This window comes from Aythya marila (assembly GCF_965140915.1).
Source record: "Aythya marila genome assembly, chromosome: 5".
Classification (NCBI taxonomy): domain Eukaryota; kingdom Metazoa; phylum Chordata; class Aves; order Anseriformes; family Anatidae; genus Aythya; species Aythya marila.
The window spans coordinates 7,752,879-7,779,405 of NC_139046.1; the positions used below are offsets into that span (position 1 = coordinate 7,752,879).

General features: G+C 43.3%; 1 protein-coding gene across 2 annotated transcripts in view; it reads left to right on the forward strand.

Annotated features, from left to right (window-relative positions):
• BRF1 (BRF1 general transcription factor IIIB subunit) overlaps window positions 1-26,527 on the forward strand; it is a gene marked incomplete at its 5' end in the record, with an annotated part of 165,170 nt that overhangs the window by 86,363 nt on the left and 52,280 nt on the right. For both annotated transcript variants that reach the window (XM_082760963.1, XM_082760964.1), the window contains 4 exons: window positions 7,637-7,763; window positions 9,098-9,137; window positions 9,227-9,319; window positions 10,068-10,346. In XM_082760963.1, coding sequence (XP_082617089.1) covers window positions 7,637-7,763; window positions 9,098-9,137; window positions 9,227-9,319; window positions 10,068-10,346 — 539 coding nt within the window. The remainder of the gene's footprint in view (window positions 1-7,636; window positions 7,764-9,097; window positions 9,138-9,226; window positions 9,320-10,067; window positions 10,347-26,527) is intronic.

Sequence of the window (26,527 nt, forward strand, 5' to 3'; positions counted from 1 at the left end):
GGAGTGTAGCTGGGTGGAAGTGCAGCCTCGGGTGCTGCACTCATTGCTGATGGCTTTCGTCTGAAAGCTTTGGAAGGAAAACCAAACACGAGCCCAGATAACGCCGATGCTTCCAGCCCAGGCTGGGGTGGGGCTGTGCTGAGCGGTGGCTGAGCAGGTAGGAGTGATGGATTTTAAGAAAGCCGTGCTTGGTTTTCTTCCTGTTTTGGGAAGACCGTCAGCAAGGGGTAGCAACCCTTAGCTAAGAAGTTGTTTCTAATCCTGTGCACTACGAGTCGTGCAGCTGTGTACAGGGGCATTTGTCACCCTGTTGTCCAGCAGCTGAGCAGCTGGAGAGCACCAAGCCCTTCGAGCGTGTGGTCTGCCACCACTTCCATTGCTGTGCATGGCAGGAATGGCTTTTAGGAGGAGGTTCACAAAAATGTGACATACCTTCAGGTCATAAAAACAAATGACCCGATCATAAATTCAGTCTATTTTGGAAGGAAAAAGCAACAAAGCATGGAATTGGCCCATAGACCCCATCACCCATCTTCAAATCAGGACTTCTTAATTTAACTGCATGGCTAAAAATATGTGTCTTTGTTTTTAATATGCATGGTTTTGGTAGGATCTTAGTAAGAAAACTTTGTAGTTACTTCAGAGGGCCTTTTAGCTGTATGTTTTGAAGCATGCAATTAAAATGTAAAGCTTGTTGCTGTTGTTGAAAGAGAGCATATTAAATATTAATAAACGTACTGATAATTCTATCTGTCTCATTTCCAGGCTAATTGAAATGATATTAACTTATATATCACTTTATATATTCAAAGTACTGTACAAATATTAACTAATTAGTCAAATTGTTATTTTTTATGTAATCATCTGTGGAGATAACGGAAATTAACTTTTAATAAATTTAACTCTTTTATTTAGTTTAATTCTCGCATTTCTACCTCTTTCATGCACCTGTGTTTTTTTCTGCCTCTTTAGCCTTTACATACTCTGACCCTTGTTCTGTTTATTCACCTCTTGCATACTTTTTCTGCATACTGAATTATAGTTTATCTGCAATAAGAATAATTTTTTGTGATATTTTTCCATTGTGCATTATCTAATACTGTGCGGCCCTTATTCCTGTTTGAAGATCTTAGGCATTTCTTCAATAGAAATAAAAAAAAATAAATCAGCTTATCTTTGTTAACACTTGCATTTTACTTCTCTGGCTTACTCACTCTCTTTATCTATAAATTGAGCTGCTTTTTGCATTAAGAAAAAAAATGTTTCTTCTCAGTTCCATACTATCTGTAAAAAAAACTATCTGTGGTGAACTTCAGAAAGAGTAACATTTCAGTGGAAGTGATGTAGAAGAATCTGAAATGAAAGGCCAGAATGGGTTTAAAGTGTTCATTTTTGAGGTGAATGTTTCTTTGCACAACCAAACAGTATTTTCAGTGAAGGAAGACCAGACTTCTTGACAAAGGAGCTCCCTTTACCTGGCTGTGTGGAGATACTGCGGAGATTTTCATAATTGGAGTCCTTTGCTCATGGTCCAGGGACCCAGCTGTAGCTCTTGCAATGATTGCGTTGGTAATTTTCTGGAAAAAAATAAAGATTCATGCTCAGAGATGAATGTATTGCCTGCAGCTTTTCTTATTTTCATTGCAGCAGTGCACAGTTCGTATGAACTTCATGTCCAGACTCCTGCTGCAGTGTCCAGCTGGGTAGACTTCTGCGAGCACAAGCAAAGAGAGGAGCAGGTTGATCCGTGAGTTCAGAGTCAGGGTGGGCAGAGATGATAACAGGGCCATGCATGGCTGAGTGGTTGCTGCAAGGCTGGGTTTTCCAAAATACTAAAGCCATATCGAGGTCAGCACTGAAGGGAAAGGCGTGATGTAGTCAGTGGTGTGCTGTGTTACAAGAAAAGCCATATCAAAATCCTGTGAAAGGAACGCGATGGATTAAGCGAGAGCCATTTGTTTAAGGTATTTGAGCATGGAGAGGGGCCGAGGGTGTCCAGGAAGTCTGAGTTGTTGAAGTGTGATTGTTTAAAGTGTGGTATGAAGAGAAAAACTCTCAGAAACCTGGGCAGGTGGCTGTGTGAGGAGCCTGTAGTGGTGTCCAGTCTGATCTCAGATCAGCAGCCGTGAAGCTTCTTCACTGACCTCTAAACTAAGTGAGCTACACTAAGAGAGCAAATGGAGAACTATTTGATGTCTTAAGTAAAATACCTTCAAGTGGTTTACAGGTGATGTCTAGAAATCTTTCTAGTATAATGAGTAAAATTGAACTGGATCCAAGCAAGTTAGTATTACACACCTTTGCAAACTTGATAATCTGATTTAATGAAAAAAAGGTTTTATTTTTGATGAACCCAATTTTACAGGCAATGCTAGAAAGCTAATACATTAATTAGATTCCTGATATATTTCAGTACTTCATACTTACTTTAAAAATTGCCATTTCAAAGTTATTTGGTGGCTGTTACTTTTGATACAATAATTAACTTCTTAGCACTAAGTTGGTCTTAGCTCTTGTGAACAGTTTGCTCTTTGTTTGACTTAGCTCGTCGGAGTGGCTCTGTTACGAAGTGAAGCAGTGTGCTATTTTTCTTTTCCAAGAGATCATAGAATGTTTTGACATATTGCAGTGGAGGAACCATGCAAATGAACCAAAGTTTTAAGTAATGCTAAAGCATTTTGTTTCATTACCGTGATGTGAACGCTAGAATCAGGAAAAAAGAACTAGAACAAAAAATTCCAAAGGGTTCAGACTGACAGATTTCAGGGGCGCCCAGGAAGACCTGTCTATGGGATTATCAGTGGGCTAACCACGTGCACAAGTGTTAACCCGAGTTAACTCTGTGTATGCGTTTGTAGAATCAGAACTTCAAAATTTATGCTAACAGAGCTATGATAATTTCAAATCTCTGTTTTTGTGTAAGCAAGCGAAAGTCAGCAAGTAAAAGCAACTAATTGTTGAGGGCACTTCTCATTATTAAAGGAATAAATCTTTCTTGGTACCCATTCTTATTAAATATTTCTCTTTACAGTTGCATTGGGCTAGGAACACAGGGAGAGTAATGTAGCCCAGCTCAGGTGTTTAGTTGTACTTTGTAAAACCACAATAACGGTAACTAGATCACCTCAGATTTTGTCCTTACTTTTTAGTAATAAGATGCGTGCTCATATAGGCTTTAAAAATACCTCTTTTATGTTGCTGCAAGTAAGCATCAAGTTATATAAAGTTACAATGACTGCACTTCTATTTGTTTACATACTGGTGACTACTGGAAAACTTGCATATCATGTAGGAAGCACGTCATCACTATTTCTGATATATATTCTATATTAACTACCACAGTTAGGGTATGTGTTTACATACTTCTGCAAATAGTTCATGCATGAATATTGCATAGCTTGGAAAAAAACGGAATGGAGGAGGATGTAATAGACATTTGTAGTGTAATAAGCAGTGATGGTTTGCCACAACAATGCAAATTCTGAACTTTTCTTATATTAGTGAGTGTGCGTGTTTGAAGTGGTAGACAGCACAAATGAACACTCTGCTACGATGGAGGATATAGTTAAATATAGGAGGAGTGGCTGAGGCCCCTTGGTTGTTCAGCCTCGAGCAGAGCAGGCTGAGGGGAGGCCTCATGGCGGCCTGCAGCTCCCTCACGAGGGGGGCAGAGGGGCAGGCGCTGAGCTCTGCTCTCTGGGGACAGCGACAGGACCCGAGGGGACAGCATGGAGCTGGGACAGGGGAGGGTCAGGCTAGGGGTTAGGGAAAGGGTCTGCACCCAGAGGTGGTCTGGCACTGGCTCCACAGGGTGGTGGTCATGGCACTGAGCTGCTGGAGTTCAAGAAGCACTTGGACAATGCTCTCAGACATACGGTCTGATTTGTGGGTGTCCTTTCGGGACCTCAGAGTTGGACTCAATCCTTGTGGGTCCCTTCCAACTTGGGATATTCTATGATTCTAAATATTTTTGTACTTAAGTAAGATAGAAAAGTACGTCCTTTACTTTTCCTGAGCTTGCAGATGTTGGAGCTGTGAAATCAGCTGATCTATTCACCAATTTATATACATTTTTAAAATTGTCTCTGAGGCTATAATCTGCTTGCCATTCTGTGCCGAGGTCCAGCCTGGGATACCTGTGTGCTGTGCTGCCTGCTCTCCAGAGTTCGGGGTTGGCCGTGTACGTAGGAGGGCAGTCAGACGATGTGCGGCTCACCAGACTTCTCCGGTCTTGGCTGAGCTTGGCCAGCAGTTTCAGATGCTTTTCCTCTTCTATGAACAGGGAGTGGAGGCCAGTGTGGCTTTTTCTAAACTGTCCCTGCTTAGAAGTCCCTCTTGGACTTTGAACTTGGACTCCTGAAGCGATCGTGAATTGGACTTCAGAAGACCTCGCGCTTTTAAATGCTTCATTGCACCCCACTACCGCAGAATTTCACATAAACACTAAAACTGAGCATTCAGCTGCACATGGGAGTCCTTTTTTTTTTTTGTCCTTAGCTGTAGACTGGATTCATAAGTCTCCACTGGACGGTGTCCCTGAAACAAAACAAAGTGAAAAAAACATTGCTCAACTTCAAAGTAACTGACCCATTTTCCCTTATTGGGAGCTAAATTAAGTGTGAACAGAATTGGTTTACTGTTTTGTGCACAAAAGTGCTTTATCAGAGCACGAGGTGTGTTTTTGTCTGTAAACTGACTGAACAAAAGCCGTGGAAATTTTTCTTTGAAAAAAAAACGTCTGGGGTTAGGGGCAAATGACACCAAGCTTTGGAAAAGCTTTTCTCCCAAAGGAATTTGCTTGAAAGAGTCTGTGAGAAACTGTAAGACAAGGGTTTGGACTGGAAGTTGAATCTCAGCCTGAACTGTAGCGATTGCCTCTCCTTCAACTATAAATAGAAAATACTTATCTGCCAAATTTCAGTTTTTAGAGCCCTTTTGAATTCCTGCCAAGGAAATAATATCTTAATTTGTATATCTGTTTGTTTTCCTCCTCCTGTGGATGACTTAAAATGGCTACACTTACCAGAGATTATCGAAATCGAATTTTTTTAGAGATTATCGAAAGTACAAAACGAACTTGGGTATCAGTTTTATGCAGAACTTAAAAAATAGCCTGCAGCTATTTTTTTTCATGAGGGCACTCCCTCGCCCCTGAAACTATCGTGCTTATAATTAAGTCTGCATCAGCTTTTCTTAGCCGCCAAACTGATGTTACCTTGTTCCACGCAGCGCAGACTGCCGCGTGCATCAGTTTGTTGCCTTGGTGGCATGTGTCCAAACACTGGATAACATCAGAGAAATGTTTAAAAATATGCAGACAGGATATCAGCCGATGTAAGACGTTGAGGCAGGCGGGCAGTTGGCAATCACGGGTATTTATTTATATCGAGTTAAAGGAGAAAGCACTGAGCGAACGGCTCACACTCCCGCAGCATGGTGCATAGTACTGGCTCGGAGCAGGACTGAGATCAGACCACGTTGGCTTGCCCTGGGCTGACACCCAGCAGGTACAGAGCAAGTGACCTGAGTCACACAAGGTGGACAAGGAGAGGGACAGACGGAGCCTCAGGTGTCCACAAGGACATGCGAATGATGTTAGGTGCTGAAATCCAAGAGTGGTCATCTCATCCTTAACCCGGCTTGTCAATCCCTGGTTTTGCCACTGATGTTCTCCACGTTGCCCTGAAGGCCTAGAAGGAGTTGCTGCTTTGGCTGAGCCTGGGTGCTCATCTCAAACTCTGAGCAAGCATGGGATAAACAGCATTGTCTTTGCCAAAGCACGTGCTGGTTTGTTATGGTGGGAGGAGGATAACAATTCGACTCGGCGAGGCTGGCTGGGAGGAGAGCCCTGCCAGGGTGGGACTATCTCTACGTGCGTGATTTGTCATGAAGAGGTGGTGGCTGCAGCTGAATGAGGACGGCTGGGAAACTCCCTGCTTCTAAAGGGATGCCTGGGTTTGGTATTAAATGAATCCTGAATTAAAATAGCATCAACAGTGCCCTGGCCAGGTCTTTCCTTTGGCCTGATAGATGAGGCCCCCTCCAGTAAGGCAGGTAGTGCACACTGGAACCTTATTAATGCTGCGAGATTACACGTCTGTTAATTAAAAGCTGGGTGCTGCTGCCACCAGTATCATCCTCTGCTTTCCGATTTGATTTAAAAGAGGGGAGACGAGAGCTGGTCAGTGGTACTCCGAGGGAAAGTTCTGGGCTGTCGGTCATGCTTAAGTACACAGCTCATTTGGAGCTTCACGGAGATGCCTTAACCCCAGACAGGACTGGGCTGCAGAGCTTTCTTCTCCTTGGCAGCAGTAGGGCTGGTGGGCAAAGCTGTGCATGGGCTCGGCAAGCTGCTTGCTGTCGGCTTTGCTTGGAGTCGGCTCTCCTTGGGAGCAGGGGCACAAGGCAAAGTCTGCTGCAGTTACAGCAGGCCTGGGTCCTTTTGTCTGAGCTGGCTTGTCTTGCTCCTCCTTTTATAAAAAAAGATAATTTAGGTAGTGATAAGGGTATGGGGAAAGAGAGTGGCCAGGTACACTTGACCTTGGCCCTGGAGTTGGAAACTGAATTTCTGCCCTATTGAAAATTTCTTCCTTGAAGGAGTTTTCTTGCAATCAGAAGCAAAAGAGAAAACCATGATTGCTTTTTAGGAGAGAGAAATTCTGAAATGTCCTGGGCTGGGAGGACTGAATCACAGGTTTTTAGTTTCCTAGCTTTGCCGATGGAAGCTGCTGTCAGCTTTGCTTCCTCTGGAAGATGGGAATATTCCAGTGAAGCAGCTGCAGATGCGTCGTTGCGTTTTTCCCATGGAAAATGTTGATATTATTAAAAGGGCACTTTCTGTCAGAAAAGCATTCTGCCAGACATTTCCTGACCTGGCTTTATACTTAACCTTTTGTCTTGCCTTCTCCATCTGTAAAATTGATGTGATCATTCTCAACCACCTGTGCAAAACGCTGAAATCTGGGGATGAAGTTATGACGACGTGGTGTCATTTAAGAGTCGATTTCTTTGAAAGATTCAGCCGCTTTCATGGCAATTCCCCACGGAGCTAGTCACATCTCTCACTTAGGCAGGAGCTTCTCAAATGTGAACGCTGAACAAATACAAAATATGTTATTGCAAAATTACATGCGTTCATCTGTTCTACGTGCGGATGAGCCCTTTATTTTACTGCTGCTTCTTTGTGTCCTGGGAAGATTGCTTGTCCCTCTTCCCATCTGTATTTCTGAGCATACTCTTAAACTATGATGGCAGATATTTTAGGTTGGGAATCCGTTTTGATTTTGTTGTTGATCCCAAAAGCAGCGAGACAGGAGGAATGAACCGCAGTTCTCGTCTCAATTTTGGTTGCACATAATTGACTGTAGTGGCTGTGGTAATTCTCTTCCGTCTTTGTTCATCAAAAAAGTGTGTGTTACATACTCTAATAAATCAAAAGCTAATTTGCGATATGAAAAGATACTTACTTTGCAGCAAATGAAACAATTAGTATCACTTCAGTTTTAATGTATTCTGTATTTGAGCCAAAGTTTCTAAGGATGACATGTTTATTCTGAAAGTCACCAGTTTGATGCATTTTGTTACTTTTAAAGAAGTTCTTAACGATGCCGTGGTAATATGCTGTATGTGTTGGTAGGTTGACAGAGTTCGAAGATACACCAACAAGCCAGCTAACCATAGATGAGTTTATGAAGATTGACTTGGAAGAAGAATGCGATCCTCCTTCGTTTACAGCCGGTCAAAAAAAATTGAAGATACAGCAGGTGAATTCTAAGCTGGATACTCTGTGTATTTCTCCCCTTTCCTCCCTCTCTCTATTCCTTCTGAATTAAACAGCACTAAAGCCTAACTGGCCAGCATCTGATCAGGTAACATCTGTTTTGAGCTTCTTAAGAAAAGAGTGAGCACTGGTGCATATAATGCCCATTAACTTAATTTTTATTATTTTTTTTAAAGAGTATTGTTTTATGAGCAAGGGGACAGCTTTCCATTGAAAAAAATGCTTAGAAATTCTTCTCCCCTATAATTTTTGCTGGTTACTCCAGCGAGGTGTGCTCTTTCAGATACATAGCTTCAAATCTAGTTTTAAATATCCCCCGATGAGGGATTGAAGTCTCTCTCCAGTCCCAGTTAACCACTGCAGGAAGCACAAAGTCACTGCTTTTGCTACTGCAGATCAGGACATTTGGGTGTTTGAGCAAACGAGCACCCGTGGAGCTCCCATGTTTCTCAGGATACCGGTGTTTGGTGCTTAGCACGACTGCTGTGCTGTAGAGGAGGGCTCAGTACATGCAGCCCAGGTGTGTTCCTGTTTGCAAGGTGATGCAGTTACTCCCAGCACTATTCTCTCCCTTATGCTTGCTTTCCGATGACGTGCGTGTTTCTCTTCTTGTGCTCTGACCTTTCAGCGAGGCATCAGATCTTTGTGTCCTTACAAAACTGGAGTCTCTCATGTGACAAATAAAGCTGAGCTTGTGGCTTGAGAAGCTGTCCTAATGTCTGGGCTGCTCTTGCCTGTGCTGTGCGCGCTCTCTTGTCCTACTTAGCCAGAGTTAAGACACCAGAGTTGAAAAGGTTCATGCCTTGTAATGGAATCAGAAACCATGCACTTTTTTTAAGGCAGTAATATATAATATTCTAAATATACTATCATTTAAAGGGCTGTTGATGCGTTTATGATGTTCTCAAGAGTCTGTCAGATGCTGCAGGTCAGTACTTCAGTCTGCCATTGCACACGTGCTGTGTGTGGCCTCTGCACAGCGACTCCAGCACTGTTTTGCACTCACCCTCACCTACAGACACAGTCACAAAGTCTAACTGTTGAAGAATGAGGCCTTTTGTTTGCAGCTCGCCAGAGCCTAAAGTTCCTTTTGAAGTATAGAGATTTGTGACGTAATATTTGAAATGGGTCAGTATTCAGAAACTTGTTTGTCTTGCCTGGCTGATAATACAAAATAAAATAATTTGAATTGGGATTTGAAACTTGCTTATTACTTTTAAAATACCCTATGATTCTGTGTCAGCGTATACAGTTCACAAGTAGGACAGAGGTATTTTTGTAGTAATTTCACGTTTATTTTGTTTGTTTTCATTTCAGCTTGAGAAGGCGTTATCAAAAAAGCTGGAAGATTTTGAAGGTATAAGTTGTGTTTAGTGTAACAGATCACTCATTTCCTCAAAATTACATCAATGATTGCTGAGTTTTATTTTTATTTCATCACCACAGGTGAAATATCTAGCTATCAAGATGAAATAGAGATTGAATTAGAAAATAGTAGACCAAAAGCAAAAGGCGTATTTGCAAATTTCACTAAAGATGGTAAGTCTATAAAATGTTGTGACTACTTAAATAATAATGGGTTCATATCCTGCAGACAGTCATAAGTGTATGAACTTGATTATGATAAATGTGATCACGTATATGCCTGTGCAGTAAAAGATCTCTACTTATTGCATCGGGGCTCTCTTTGCTTTTCAACACATCATGCCAAGTAGTTGGTTCAAATGTCAGCCTCCAAAATAACTCAATGCAAAATAATAATACAAAATAGCAATAACAAAATAAAACCTGTTCAATTCAATTATGGTACATTAATGACTTTGGTTGTTTTTCATTCCTGGTACAGTGTAAGTTTGGCACTGACGCCTGAGTTGCAGAGGACCTTTGTGCAGATCCCTTGGTCACTGAATGCCCTAGTTGACAAATTGGCATGATGGGTCTCTGTGCAGGTTTAATTGGCTATTTTTTATTTGTAATTATCCCAACAAGTAGTTGGCTTCTTTCAAAAAAACCTTTTATCTGGCATAATTCAATAACACAATACTTCTATTTTAAGTGATGACTATGTTCACAAAAACACATTTTAATAGCCAGGGTAATGAATTTGAAGAGCATGTGGAAACTTCATATATTCATACATAGTACTAAAATACTGTGTATATTTTCTACAGCTTTTCTCTGCAGATTTTAAATCCTTTTAGTGAGTCCCTCTCTATTTACTTAGGTTCTCTAACAGATGGTATGCAATGATGTGTTGGTTTGTTGTATTTTTTTTTCCGCCTTACAGAATCTATAGAAGATAATGCGTCTAGCATATTTGGAGAGGAAGAGGCAGAAGATGAGGAACTGGAAGCAGCTGCTAATCACTTAAACAAGGACTTTTATAATGAATTTCTTGAGAAGGATAGACTAAAAACAAGTGAAGACGGAGAATGCAAAAATGGAAATGAAGCTCCTGTAAGACCACCCGCACTAGAATCCTTACTTGGTCCACTCCCCACTGCAGCTAGTCTTGGCATAACGGAGTCCATAAAAGAGTGTATATCCACCAAGGACCGAGAACTTGGTGAGTAAGAGATCAGTTCCAGAAAAAGCTGAGAGAGGATATGTTGTGTAATTTCCATGTATCTTGATGGTTACTGTGGTAGCAATTCAGTGAATTACTGTAACACTGAGCTGCAGGAGTTGTGAGGCTGGATGAGACCCGTGGTCTAAGTTGCTGATATCGGTCATTGACGTCTGTTCCTCAGGAGGCTGAAGGAAAATCTGGAGTGCCTAATTATTTTCTGAAGCCTGAAAATGTGTATTTCTTAGTCAAGTAGATCTGCAGTTATACGATAGCTGATGGGCATATTTTAAGCCTTGCGGTCTCAATTAGGAAATTGGAGGAAGCGGATTTGTGTAAGGATGGCTTGAAATTAAACCCAAGTACAAGAATTTTAGATGAAGGGAGGCTTTCATAAGAGACATTTAGTGGAGTCAAACATGATGCAGTCTGTCTCTGATTGAGCATCTTCTGTCATTTGCAAATGACAAATGTTTAAAATGTTTGAAAGAGAGAATAATTGGATGTATGTCTTGTTTTTTTTTCATCGATATGGACTTTGTTGTGTATTTTGGCGGTTTTACTTTTTGTCTGAAGTCTGGCTGTAATGTATTGCTCTGTACAAAACAGTAAGACCAGGGCTGATGAAAGAATCCAATTTTGCCAGAGCCATAGGGCAGCCAGTAGTGCAAACAGCCAGTCATTCAGGCAGCTTTGTTTGCTTTCTCTTACGTGTGCTTGAGCTTTATGGAGATGGCATTTTTTAAAATTCCTTTTGCATCTTAATGACACCGAGAACTGAACATGTCTAAAGGGCACTTTATTCTTTTCTTTATCAGAGTTAATTTTTCCATCACAAGACACACCTGCCCAAATCTGTTCTGTCAGCTTACTTGGAGGCTGACACACCAGAACATTTTGTTATCCAAACAGTTCTGATGCTAATTTCTGTTCAGCGGCACCTCCTTATAATAGGGTACTCCCTGCCTCAATGGATGAAATGAATGCATGCAGATTCTTATTATGTTAGTGCTCACATCCCAGAAACATAGCAGGATGATTGCACGTTTATATTTGGTATCAACTAAAGCATACAGAAACACTTGAGTGGTTTTGTGTTTATTTTAATTATGATTAAGAAAATGGATGGCTCATGGCTCATCTTTCTCCTGGAAATCAGTGGTTCGTGTCGAAGCGAGGTCAGTAATGGCTAGAAGCTGTTGTTGCCTGGCTGGTCGCTGACCTGTAAAGATGAGCTCCCGGTGATGGACGTTTCTCAGCTGGCATCGCTATTGACCATTTTAATGGATGGAATGAGGTCTAAGTGAGTCTACAGATGAGCTAAGCTGATATAACCCCGTGTGTTCCTCTGAGCTGGGCTTCAGGCAGGTGGGCAGGAGAATGCATGGCTGCTCATGCTAGGGCTCGGCTGTGGTTTACTGTGGTTTTCTGGTTTTGTTTTTTTCCAAAAGTGGAGGATGTGCCAAATTAACTGAATGTTCAGAACCAGATAGGTTTCAATATCTTCATTATTTTTTAATGCATCTGGGAAATCACTGTGAGCATTTGAACATGTGCTTGTATTCTTGATATGCTGTGAAGCTGGTACGTTGAATTACTGTTTTGGTTGTGTTTTGATTGTAGATTGTGTCCCAAACTTTTTTTCTTTTTACTGACTCTGAGGATTTATTTTAATTTTTTTTAAATTTCCATGTTGGATCAGATTCACTTGTCCGTACTGCAGGTTAAACATGTTGTGGTCCCAATCATCGGTAGCCCGTGCTACCTTTTTGCTGGGTGGTGTGTCTGCGTTGTCTCTGAGGTCCTGGTTATCTTTGGGAAGCTGTCTGGGTGCAGAAACAGTACCAAAGCCTTGGTGTGTTCTGGGTGATTGGGAACCAGGCTCGCAGTTTGCATCTTATCATGTAGAATAAAGAAAACTCCTTGTAAAGATGTGTGCTGCTGGTCACCTGTGCATCTTAGCACTGAGCCTCATCAAAAAACGGCAAAGACGTCTCTGCCATCTCAGGCACTGATGCCTGGAGTTCTGCCTCACTGTGCTGGGAAATCTGGGAGGGGTTTGTACGCGGAGGTGGTGTCTTCCATCAGGCCAGCTGGTGTGGCTGTAAAAATCAGACGGCTTCCAGCCCCCCCAGCAAGGCTGAAAAAGAAGCAGCATTTTTCAGAACTAGGATGAAGGCAGTTGCTGCAAGTTTCACTCGAGATGGCACAGATCATCTCTGGAAACAAAAATAGTTGATACCTGTGGAGAGAGGAGGAAAGATAATACAATTTCCGCTTTCATCCTGTGTGTCTGAATTGAGTTCAGTGCAGTTTATATTGTGAATCTTGGCTGGCGACGGGTTTGCTGTGGTATTTCATGTTCTAACACCTCAGTTGGCAAAGGGAGAGCAATCATAACACTGAACCCTTAGGGTGACATTTTGTGCCCCTTCCACAGCTGTATAAATCATAAAACAGGAGCCTTGCCTGTGCCTCATCCCCTTCCAACCCAAAGTCACCTCCTGCAGCGCAGAGCGGCTGGGTGAGGCTGAGCTGCAGACCTTGGTGGCATGGTGCTGCAGTTCCTGCTGGGCTCCACGTGCTGATGGGTACAGCACAGCAGCTGGAAACAGCGTGCGTGCTGCTACGTGGTGAAGATTCGTGGAAAACCCTTGTGGTGATACACGGCGTGGCTGGGCAGGTGGCTATGAAGCAGAAGCTGGGCGAGCAGGTGCACTGTGTGCCATGCTTAACCTCCTTAAATGCATGGTATCCTCTCTCCTCTCTGCATTAATCTCTCTTCCACAAAAGAAAAAAAAAGCTCTGCTGTAGGTACCTTCTACAAAGTCTTCTTATTTGGCTCATGCATATGGTATTTCAGTTTATAATTGCCCACATCATCTGCTTTGGGAAATCTTCCACCTTTGTGGCTGCAGCAGCAGCAGCAGGTTTCTCGCAAACTGCATGTGCAGATAAGACTTAGGTGCAGAGCCTAGGTATTAAGAGAAATTCAGTGTATTTTTGCTTCGCTTACAATTGGTGTTTGAGCAGTGTGAGACTGTCTCTGTGAATGTTTTATGGAAAGCACAGTAGTTAGGAAATTTGCATTACAAAGAGGGCATGTAAGGTACTGGGTTAATGAGACAGGCAGTAAAATGCTTAGAATAAACACTACATTTGACTTTTTTTCCTACAAAGTATATTAATTTGCAGAGACATTTGAGCTGAAATCTCTTTGAGTCGTTGCAAACTGCTTCTTATTCTTCACGATAAAAAAGCTTTGTTATGAAATCACAGTTTCGGAGGTGGAGATGTGGTAGATCCGTCTCTTGGTTTTCCTGGCGGTGCAGCATCCCAGCGTCCTCTCCACGCTGTGCGTGTGCTTTCTGGATCTGAAGTTCCTCCAAACAGGAGGAACTGCCATCTACAAATACCACGGACTCTTGTTCTCAAGAAATATATTCTTAGGTGTAAGATTTCCCCTTGCGATTTATTTTTATGTCCCTTTTATATCACTCCAAGTAATTTAGCATTTTTCTTGGTGTTTCTGGCCTTCTGGTGTTTGCTGACTGTCACCTTGTCCTTCCTGTGTCACTTCTAGGCTACACACAGCCAGTTCATCGCTTTGTGCCACATCAATCAAAGTCATAAACTTGATTCTGGCCAGGATTAAAGCTGAAGAAGGTCTGATAACAACAGAGATAAAGACAAACTACAGGGGGTTGGTTACCAACTAACTTCTTGTAACTTCCCCTTTGTAATCCAGGTAGCGTTTCAGACCTGATTTAGTTTTTGTTTTGTATCAAAATTTGCATGCAGTCATTCTGGGCAATAGTTTCAAGTGATGTATGTGAAGTGGGTGGTAACACGCTCCTGCATGTCCTCGTGAAAGTAAGTGGCTCTTGCAGTGAAAAATCGCTGTGCATGTGCTGTCTTGCGCTCGGTTAGGCATCCAGCGAGCTGCATTCGGCGCTAATTTCACCAAGTATACATGAGAAAGGTTTTGTGCGTGTCCGTAATTAATAGTTTGCTCATTTATTACTCCGTGTGTTTATGCCTCCATTTCTGCCGCAGGCATAATCTGACACACGGGCCGAGGTCGAAAGATGTTTCCATTGATTTCTGGGGGTGTTAAAGACCCCATGCAGACAGCGCTTATCGATCCAATAGTTGTCAACATCTCTGGGTACCAGCACTTTCCGACTTCTTATCCAAGAGGACGTGGAAAGTGACCGAAGATGGGGTTACAGAGGCAGGGGTAGGCTGATCTGCCAGGGTTTTATACTCTTTTCCTCCAGCTTTCACCCCCCTCACCCTCCCAGCTGCCTGCTCCCACTTCTTTTTCATCCTGGCACTGGTGGAAACAGGTCGAGGAACGGCTCCTGGCAGCAGCGTGTGTGACTCTGAGACAAGCTTATTTGCTCCCCATCAGGGAGCCCAGACCTGGCTTCCTGCGTGATGGGCAGGAGGCTCATTGAAACATTACTCACCATCGCTTCGTAATAGCTGGAGGAGTGTTGACTCCCTCTGTCTGTTGATTTCTTCTGTGATCTTCCTTTCTTCCTCAGATTTTCTGAGTACATCAGTGCCAGCCGTTTGAGAATACATAAATGTATATGCACGTATGAAAGTATACAAGAAGATATAATCACTAATTAGAGGGAACATTATGAAGCCCTATTAAATCATAATTACCACACAGATGAGAAATAAAGCTGCTGAGTTTAGCGCTAATTGTGTTATATATGCAAAGTGCACTTGGTCATCAGTGTAAGCACGTGTGTCCCCATCCTGGTGGCTCCTCTTCTTGGCTCTGACTTTAATGGTGCTCTTGATTTTGTGGCTTTAAGCACCACCTGTGGAAAGGAGCAGCGTGTGACCTGCTCGGTGCCACCATCCTCCTGTGATAGCTCGGAGGGTTTGCTCTTCCTCTCGGTGTGCCATTGGATCACCGGGGAATATTTTCTGTGGCAGGGCTACCTCTTCACCAATTTTGAGAGAACTAAGCACTAAAAACCTCGATACTAGCTCATCTTTCTAAGCCAGCGTCCATATTCCTACGTTTGGCAGTCCTGATAGACCGTATCCTTGATTGAGCCTTCATTATGCTGTTAATGAGATGTGAAGAGCTTGCTGCAGCCAGCATGGTAATAGGAGACCTCCAGCTGGTTTGAATACAGTTTTCTGATACCTGAAGTCTTTGCCTGGGATTACAGATGACACAATTTTCTTTCTTGACTCTGTACGGCCCTCCCACATGAGTGCTGTGTGTGCATGTGGTACTCCAAAATCCATGGACACGCTTTTTGCACGCAAGATCTTTGCATATCATTAAAGGATAGGAATGCTATAAATTTGTTCCTATTCATATCGTGAGTAACTAGGAAGGTTAAGGGATGGAAAATAGTCATATAGTTTGGCTGAAAGACTTCCAAAGGAATCTGGAAGGGAATTTTTTAGAGAAACGTGCAGGTTTTTTTTATAGGCATCAGGGAGATAAACTGAAGTGGCAGCTTAAGCTGAATCATGTATTTTACACATTCATGGATAGATCTGTTAGGAGTTTTCCAGAGGCTTATCAATGCAGACACTCCTTGTAGGAAAGTGCATGCCACTTTTGGCAGGATCGTTGGTCAATAAAAGCTGCTGCAGTCAGCAGAAAGTGTTGGCGAGGGGGAATCGGGCTCCTGAGGGGAACTGCACAGACCCGAGGCTGCCCTGAGCCTCCAGCTGGCCTGGCCTGGCTGCTGCCTTACCCTGACTGTTCCAGAGGGAATCTCTTTACCCCCTTCTCTCCCCTTCCTTGGTTTTCGTTCTGTACAATTCTGGGCATGGTTTTGAATCTTGAAAGCTTTTCCAGGCTTGGATATTTTCCCTGACTCCCGCATCGTCCCAGCTGCAGGGTGGGCAATAGGCAACGTGTCTCTTCTGCCTTGAATTTTTCCAGTAACAGCCTGACAGAAAATCAGCTTTATTTTTCAAGCTGAGTAACGTGAAAGCCTCACGTTGCGCTTGGTGAGAAGGCTCAGCTGCCACTCAAGGCCTCACCCTCCCTTGTATGAGGAAAAAAGGGAAAAAGCTGCCTCGTCCCCTCTGCTTTCTTTTTAATGGAGCAAGGAGAAGCGATTGGCAAGGGCAGGTTTGTAATGCGTTGTTTTCCTTCTCTTAGAGGGGAAGTCAGGTCTGCCATCGTCTGCTCTGTCTGCTCTCCTGGCTAGATTTAGGGAAGTGGAAATGTTAGAAATGTCCAGGAGCACAGCACAGAGCAAGCAGGGAGAAGGGGAGAAACTCAGCTGGGTCCTTAGACATGGTTCCTTCCCCACAATTAAACAGCAGGGCTGTGAAACCACTTGTTCCCTGAATACTAAAAGGGACTTGTGTTGTGGGTTGGCTTTGGTACGTCAGAGTTTGTATGTGCCAGTCTAAAATTTTCCTTCCTTTGCGGCTTCTTTTTAAGGTTTTCTCCTGTCTGCACACCCTAGTGCTTGAAAAGATGCTCCTTCTCAGTGTGGGAGATACTTTTAGGGGCATTTATAATTGCTCCCATCCTTACACAGGCCTGTTTCAGGGAACCTGTGGAAACTTCTCCATCTCAGGAGTAGCTCCCCTGCTCTTACATCGTTGTCGAAGTAGGCTGCGGATGGAAAGAGAGCTGGGGGAGGTGGTTTTGGGGGCTGACGACACAGACACACAGGAAACCTGGCTAAAAAACCTGAGTAACTCCCTGCCAGCATGCGAATTATATGACATTTCCTTTTCCACACCTGCCAAAATGTGAGCCTATTAATGCTCCCAGCTATTTGGTTAGGTGGCCTGTTTTCTGAAGAAGCGGACATTCCTGCCCTACCCTGCTGCCAAAAAGGACGAAAAATCTTTCACCAAAAAACTTGGTGAAAACTGTAATTGTTCATTAGAGAGCTGTGGAAAGTGAAATGTGTGGAGGCTACACGGAGAACATTAAATTCGGATGGAAAGCTAACTGCTTAAAGGAATGTTATTTGAGCAATTCATCATGATATCTGCAGTGTCAGGAGTGGAGACCTGGGTTCAGTTCAGGGAGGCTTCATGGTCCCAGTTGTTATTGAGAATAAAGACTTATTAACCTAGGTCAAGAAGCCACAAAACATGCCCTTGGAAGAAGGAAATACAGCGCAGACAGATTTGCACAGCTTAGCTACTTTGGGTTTAATATGATGGACGATAAATCCATGCGCAGTGCTGTGGTGGATCCTGACCACTCTGCGTTTGTCTTGCATCTTGTGAAAAAGCTAAAATAATCCTCCATTTAGTGCTTTATTTTCTTGTGGTACAGGCGCAGCTGTTGCAGGCAATACCTGCAAACTGAAAATGCACTGAAGTAAAGCCTTCAAACGATTTGCCATTTCCCTAAGGTTTGATTTATTTTTTTTTTTAGCAGTTTTCATTTTCCTTTTGTTTGGTTGCTTTGAATTTAGTTTGAAAAATTAATTCCTGTATCCTCTTAAGGATTAACTTCATCACACCCCTAAATACTTCATCTGTTTTGTTTGTTAGTCTGAAATCCCAGCACTGTCGTAATGGTCAAGAAAAACATGTATATCTATGGGTTGGACCGCAGACTTGCGTAGATGACCTTTGTAATTAGGGATTTTCAGATACGATGCTACAGACTGTTGGAGGAAACTGTCACGAGTTTCACTTTGTATGATAGCAGTTTGACATTTTTGTTTTTCTAAATGCTTTCATTGACTAAAATGGATTTATTATCCAGTAGGCTAATAACATCAATGTTGACAGTGCTGGCAATTAAAAATAATTTTGGAAACCAAATTTTATTACTCCCGTTTGCATCTGAAACAATTTGTTTTTCAATGTTACTTTAGGATCGGTTCATTTATTAGGTCTTTTTTCTTGTGTGACAATGAGATAATTGCTATTTATTTTTTATTGGGTAAGCAATTATAATCAAAACAGCCAAAAATAGATGCTGGTTTGACCTGGAATCAGAGTGACCTGTCAACGTGAGGCTACTGTAGTCTTCAGCTTCTCAATTTAATCTTTTTTTTTTTTTCATATGTGCTCACCAGAAAGCATTCAGTAGGGCTGAAAAAATTGCTTTTAGAGTTTTCAGTGTTCATTAATTACAGTGGTGCAAAGCAGTAGAAACTGGCCGATAAGAACCTGCATAAGGTTGGTTATTTATAACAAAAAAGTGATTTTTTGTTGAGGATTGTGTGGACTGTAGAAAGTTGACTCTACAGATTTTTTGCAGCTACGTTTTGCTAGAAGGAAGCAGAAAATCCTTTATTTTTAAGTTAGCAGATTGAAGATAAGGCTCATCTTTCAAATCAAAATGTCTGTTTATACTGAAGATCGTGGAAGTTGTTTTCTGTGATGAAAGACCTACACATATACAACTGGGTAGTAGAAATAAGGGAATGAATATGAAATGAGAGAGTAAATAATACTGCTAAGCAGTACCAGGAAAGAAATTCAGAGCAAGAAACAATGCTCTGGAGATAGGTGTAAACACATGAGCCAGAAGTAAACAGCTGTACAGGGGGGTGGAAGGACATACCATTTTCCAGAAAATTCACTACTATAATGCTGTATTTAATGCAGTTATGGTGGGGAATCCACCATGTCTTCACAGATGGTGAGGAAGTAAAACAGTTCTCTGTGACCAAATTGTTAACAATCACAGAATCACAGAATCACAGAATTTCTAGGTTGGAAGAGACCTCAAGGTCATCGAGTCCAACCTTCAACCTAACGCTAACAGCCCTCCACTAAACCATATCCCTAAGCTCTACATCTAAACGTCTTTTGAAGACTTCCAGGGATGGTGACTCCACCACTTCCCTGGGCAGCCTGTTCCAGTGCCTCACAACCCTTTCAGTGAAGAAGTTCTTCCTAACATCTAGCCTAAAACTCCCCTGGCTCAACTTAAACCCATTCCCCCTCGTCCTGTCACCAGGCACGTGGGAGAACAGGCCAACCCCCACCTCGCTACAGCAATTATACAAGAAGAAGATGATAGGAGCAAGATGATAGGAGGATGATTTGTGAAATTATGTTCCTAACTGCTTTTCTGTTAAAGGTAAAAAATGCATATCCATGGTATTACAGAAGTCAATGTCTGAAATGCAGCAATATTTTGGATGTGGACCTTAGGGACATGGTTTAGTGGGTGGTATTGGTGGTAGGGGGGTGGTTGGACCAGATGATCTTGGAGGGCTTTTCTAACTTCTCTAGTTCTGTTCTGTTCTGTTCTAGTCTAGTCTAGTCTAAATATCCTTATCAACTTGAAGTTGCATCACCAGTAGTGCTGCTGTATTCCATCCTTGTTTTTCATTAAATAAAACATAAATAGGAAATTGCTTTTCCATAAAGCCTCTCGCCCCTTATCTTCATTACAGTTTCTGTCACTTGGTGGAAGAGCTGCTCTCCATGCCTCCACAGCATCTCCAGCTCTGTAGCTGCAGCAAAGCCAGTGCTGAGCATTTAGTTCTTCACCAAGCCCAAAGATGAAACCCCTGCACCGTTTGAGTTTGGTCTCCAGCTGTATCACAGAGCAGGTGTGACCAGACTGAGAAGTGTTGTTCCACCAGCTCAGCCCCCTCAGATCTGCTGCCCTAAGTGCACGTGTAGTTGCCTCCCTCACCTGCTTGTGTCACAAATACCACAGGCTCGTGCAAGCATTTTAATAACAGGGCCATTCAGATGATGTGGGCAAGGGAATGACAACTTGTCTGGTATAACAGCAGGTCTGAGGGAGGTGGTACCCACTGTGGGAAGGAAGGGGCATGGGTTCTGGGGCTGGAGGAGTGCTTTGGACCACGTCCATGTGGAGGAGAAGCGCAGCTCTGCCTGTAGCACCTGGGTCAGAAGGCCTGGTGCTCAGGAGGCGTTTCTGAGCACTCCCTTCCAATGCTTGAAATGAATCCCTTCCGTCTCCCCACTTTCTGCTGGAAGCTCCAGCTTGCCAGCTTTTTGTCCCGTGCCCATGTGAGCAGACCTGTTCTGATAAAATCCCAGGTCTAGGCTCTCCCTTGTAGTCTGACGATTAAATCCACCGAAAGTTACACCCTCTGCCTTCGTAACAGCAGTTTCAAGTCATGCAAGGACTAGTTGTTGCTTCAGGTCCACCTCCTGCTTCTAGGTCTCATGTGGCCCCTGTGGTGTGCGGTGTCCCTGTTGGTAGCTTTGTGCTGGTGCCGGGGGGATGTCCCCTTGTGGGCTTACTGAGTGTGGGGTGTGCGAGGGCTGCGAAGTGACTAAGGGCTATTGGCTCTCTGGTGAGGCTCTTGAAGGCTGTTCTTTTCTTGTAGATGCGTTCCCAACATTTCCACCACACCCTCGGTTGCCCATCTTGGCAGCATCTTAAGCAGGAACGCAAATTTTGGAGGTTGAGTGTCTGTCATGCCTGCACTGAGGTACGAGTGCTGGAAAGATTTTAAGGCCCTCCAGTGAACTGGAATGGGCAATTTCAGATGTGCTGTTGTCCAAGATTGTTTTGCATGTGTGGTCTTTCCACAGGGAGTAAGGTTCATACTTGCCGTTCGGCTCCAGCAATGCAGCACTTAGAAATCTGTGAGCAATGGGAAGTTTGGCTTAACAAGGTGGGGAGGGGATTCTAGAGGTATGCTGAATTCTCTCCTGAGAAAGCCTTCTTCTAAATTTAAAGTTTGTTGCTTTATCGAGACTTTCAGAAAGCTTGCATGAAACCTTCTTGCCTTTGAAAACTTGATAAAAACTCTTGAAGTACTTTGACTGAAACAGAAAATTTAATATTGAGGCATTTTGAACACGGAACAATATTTGTGGGCAAGCAATTTAAAGAGGTACTAATATGAAGCGGTGTTGTACTTGAAAGGATACAATCCGTGTACACAAACTGGGTAGAATATCACTGGGAGCAATAAACTCTAGGAATTCTTCATACTACTTTCATTGCAAACAATTTTTATGGTATGGCCTGTGAAGCAATTGAAATGCAGAGAGCTGGCACATCACTAGATTGATAATTCCTCCTGCTAGTTACAACGTATTCTCGGTACAGATGTCCCCAATTCTTTCTTTCTATCACATTAAAGCTTCTTGTCTGTTTCAATTTCATGCCTGCCTCAAACGTAGTTTTTTTTTTTTTTTTTTTTGAAATTGTCCCTCTACTTTTCTTTTTTCTCTTTAAAAGTTTATATCAGATGAAATCTAGCCACTGTTTTTTATCCTAAGGTTTGCACTTAAACTTTTAACAAGCTCATTTTTAAGAACAGTCTTTCCTTGAGAGAGCACTTGGCTCGTGCATCAATAATTATGTAGTAATAAAGCAACTGTGTAAAAATGGCACCTACTTGCTGAACAGATCGGTTTGCAGAACCAATGACAAAGATAAATGTTTATTGCATTTTACTGCTTTTGGTTCTGCAGATGCAATACAGCTATTTTCTTTTTGGCTTAAGCATCACGAAAAGTAATTTCCAATTGTGGAATGTTTATGGTAATAAGGATGCATAACTAGAGAGAGCCCACATTGACTTTCAAATACCAGCATGAGTTTGCAATGCTGGTGATTTAGAAATAAATAAACAAAGAAAAATTTTTATTTTTTTTCTTTGCTTAACGGATTTTTCAATCGCTGGGACAGAAAACAGACGGAATTGTACAGTGTCACGTAGTTACTCTTTTGAATTAAATGGTATGATATTAATTGTCGGTTCCCCAAAATTTGGCAAGCTTCCTCATTCTTCTTGTGTCCAAAGTTTTCTTCTTTTAATTTACTACAATACAGAGAAAAATACAGGGTCTAAAAATAGCACAAAAGCTTGAAATTGTTATTCTTGCTTCCTTCCTTTTTTTTTTTCTAAGTGCCAGTACAATTAAGGCTGTGATTTAGATGACTTTGTGTTGTTCAAGTCTATCCTCTCCTTTTGGGCAAAGCGGGGGCTATCAGAGCCTGTAGCCTTTCATGGCCTGTAGATGCGCAGCCCGTCACGATGACCGACTGCAGCGTCACCGCAGCGCTGAAATCGTCTCTGAAAAGCACTTGAGCACCTTGGGAATCAAATTTCTGCAAATACAGACACCTGGATCCCCGCCGTCACAATCCATGATGGTGCCCACTAGTGTCACTTGCTGAGGGGACGCCTGAGGTAGGGTTGCCACGGGCCTGGTCATGGCTGCCTGTTGGCTGCGGCCTGGCTGCACGCTGCTTCCCGTCGACTTGCAGACCTCTCCTGAGGGCAGGCCGAAAGTCGTTCAGTCCCTGCCATCGCTGCCAGAAGCAGTGATTTGGCTCTGGGTCTGTTACGCCCTGTGTAGGGTGAGCAATACAGCTGGTCCTGCTCCCCCAAAGCCCCCGAGTGGCATGGCTCCAGCGCCATGCCCACGTTCCCTGGGGGCGATGGCACAGCTGAGGTCCGTGTGCCTGGTTCATCTCAGTGGTAGGTGAGGAGCTGATCCATGGACCGTGTGCTGCCAGAGCCCTTCAAGTCTTTGTGGCAGCTTCTGGCCTTGCCAGCAAATGCTTTCAACCTAGATCCTTCGATTTAGTTGGCAGTCACTGGCAGTAATGTTTCTTTGCTAGGCTTTGTTTCAGCATTTGAAGACTTATATGTTGATTTTGATGGCATAAGGGAAATTTTTTGTGTGGCCTTTAGTATCCTCTGCTTTATCTGGCGAGTAGGACTCAAAATCCTTCTCTTTCAGGAGGTAGGGTTTCTATCTATGCAGTTAGCTAGCTCTTCCCTCATCTCTCCCATCTGTTATCCCATTTTCCCAGGCTGATTTCATGGCACAGTTGATGATGCTTAAGTCTCCTGTGGAAAGAGTTTGCCTAGTTAAAGCAAATGTAGAGAACAGTCCATCCTTGTCTTATCTAAAGAAATAAAATATAAATAGCTATTCCATAGAAAAGAACAGTAAGTCTGGGGTTGAAAAGAGGATCTCGTGGTTTTTGTTTCATTTTCTAGAGAAAAAGGAAACCAAAAGTTATCTAAATCTTATTTTGTAAAGGTAACTTTGACTTAGTTAATTGGAAGTAAACTTGAATGATTTCGAAGAAATCAATATAGCATTTAATGCCGAATGTGTGTAAGTGGCTTGGTACATGAAATGCACATCCCTCTCTCCAAATGGGCTGCAGACACGTAGTCGTGTTTCTGAGAATTGTTGCCATAATACAGTGTGTTATGGTGAACTTAGATTTAGCCTCATGGGAAAGCATCGTTATTCAGTTAATTAAAGAAGAACGACTTTGATACTGTGCCATATGCTGTAAAATAAAATGGGTGCATGGTGGAAAGAGCCATGAATCCTCTTAGTGTATGTAAGACAGCCATGATTTGTGATTTTCTTCCTGCCTCTGCAATACCATGTTAAGTAAAGGCCTAAGATATTTAAATAAAAAATAAATTACATTTAACAGGGCATGGGACCTTCTCGTTTCCAGTGCTCTCTTTCAAATATGTTAGCCCTCTACCAGGTTTTTTAGGCTTCCTCAAATCTTCTAAACTCATCACTTCTTTCTGTATCTGATCCACGTTCAGACTGGGTATTCCGTGCACCCACAACCCAGAGAAGAATGGCAGCTGCGTGGAAACCTGTAAAATCAGCAGTACCTAACCTAGCTAAAACGACACATGAAATACAGTCTCGGTACTATATAAACTTCATATACAACAGTCTGATGTTAAGATTAATCAGAGTGACAGGTTGTGCAAGCATATGGCTGCCCTTCCTGGTAGCCATTAGCTTGAAAGGCTGGCTTTGAAGCCGGCTCCGTTATTAATAGGTGAGTCACGCTGCTGGGCTTTGTCGGGGAAAGGTTATTTCTCTAGAAACCTTCTGTGCATGGGAGCGCCTTTTTCCACAATTCCTGGAGAATGAGACAAATTATTCTCCAGGAACTCCTCCACAACTTTCTTCTGTTGGAAAGTTGTGGTATCAGAGGGCATTCCAGTGCTCTAACGATGTATCCCAAGCATATGGAGTACACATGCTAATTATACTCTGCTCGGCTCGGTCTAATCAAATGCCAAGGCATTGGGGCCTCGGAGCTGCTGCAGGCAAAATGTTACAATCCTTCACCACGGCCTACGTGCATCTGGGAAGATGTTCACTCGAGTCCCTGAAACGTCTGGGGAGAGGCAGAGGGAATGGATGCCTCCTGAGGAGCCTGGTAAAGCACGACTGCTGCTTGCAATGGGAACGAGCTGCAGCCATGCCCTGCTGTCACCTGGAGCCACCCGAGCAAGGCCCATGCTTGGGGCTGCAGAGATCCATCCGTACGTGCTCCACAGGGCTGCAAAATGACACAGAAATAAATGCCTGGGGCCCTGGGGCAGGGCTCCTGTCTGAGCCTGGTTCCCACCCGCCTGCTGCCTTTTAAAAGCTTTTGCTTTTTGTGGAGGAGCTTCCACTCTTGCCTGTTATTCTACTTTAGTAATAATAAATAATAATAATAATAATAATAATAATAATAAACTTTTACCTTCTCTTTCCTCTCCCCATCTCTGTAATTCCCTGCTTGCTATTTCTCATTAGCAGCGAAGGAAGGAAGAAGCTGGGTAGCAAAATGAGAAATTTCTTACCTGATAATTTTCTTTCAGTTAACAGCTTCTCGCCATTCAGCCCGCCTGGACAGCGTGGTAAATAGCCAGCATACAAATTGATTTTTTTTTTTCTCCGAATGAAGACTCAGATATATAATTTAATACACTATATTGTGTTGTTGTCTTAGTGCTAATAATTGCTGGCTGAAGCATTTCTGTGGTCTGGGTAGCTTCTGGTGGCCGGCGCTGAGCTTGTCATCTATCTACCGTAGGCCAGCTCTGAACCTCAAAAGGAGGGGGTAGACATTAGGCTGCTTTGCTGAGAGAAGGTGAGGATGATTAGAAGAAAATTCTAAGTGGAAAGCTCACCTTGTTCCTCTTTCTCAGGCCGGCGTGAGTTATTTTGCTGGGTTGATCCTAACCTGGAGCAGCTCTTTGGTCCACATGGCTGTACCTGGCTGCACAGAGGCTGTACCCTGCAGAGGAGAGGAAGCTGCTTCGTTAATGGCAGAGCTGGCGTATGCCAGGTTAAAGCGTGCAGGAGTCTGTGGCCTCGCTGGCCTGGGGCGTGTTGCTGTTGGGTAAGGGTGCAGGGACAGGGACAGGATCTCTGACATGGCAAATGATGTGTTGGAGCTAGGCTGGGCTGTGTTTTGCACTTCATCGTGAAAGGTCGAGCATGCGTACTTCTGCTAAAGGCAATTTCCTCCAATTTCTTGGGCTATCATCTGAGCCAACCTTGAATTTCCAGGATATCCTAGGAAAATCAGTTAGCTTTCCTTTACAGTTCCAATCAGTCAAAGTCAGCCTCTAAAATATTGTGTTTTGAGCCTCTTGATTTCTTCTTTCTTTCTGCCTTACAAACTGTGTGTATATATGGCTGTAAATATTTAAGAAATTTCCTGTTGGAACAGAATTTAATTCATAATTAAAAATACATAGAGAAGAATAATCCAAGCAGAATTCTCGGATTTGCTTTTCAGTTCTCATTTCATTTAGGGTGCAGAAAGTGGTACATCGCAGGAGTCGATTTAAGAGAGACATCACAGGGGTAGGTTTAATTCTCACTAAAACATATGTCCTTCTGCTCAGGCGGCTGAGTGCTGGCCAGGCAAGGATCCTGGGCTCGCGGGGACGGCCAGCGGAGCATTTAGCGCCCGCAGCAAGACCTGGCTGCGTAACCGGCTAGCTGCAGTTGCAGAAATGGTGCCCAGCACTTAAATGTAAAACCAGCTGTTCCTTCACGGCTGGCTCCCGTGCGAAGTGCTCTCGCTGTTTTACACAGTGCTCTGGCAGCACGGAGAAAGGGAGCCGGAGGCTGTGATCTCAGCCTGCTTCCCTTTGCCGTCGGCTCTCCGGGGCGTAACGCAGCCGGCGCCTGCTGCAGGAGGCACAGCGGCACTTTGTGCTGGCGGGGTGTGAAGAGGGGAGCTGATTAAGATGCCGGTCAGTTCTTCTCCTTGGCCTTTCCCTTTATACGAACTGTTACTGTTGGATACCCCTGCAGAGATTGGAAAAAAAAAACGCAGAAAATAGAGGCCAGAAGGCACCAAAAAGAAGGAGGGCCGGGGGGAGGGAAAGGAGAGAGAAGGTGCCAAGAACAGCAAAAAAGGGAATGGAGGGAAATACAGCAGGGGACTGGTGACTTTTCCAAATCAGATGGAAAAG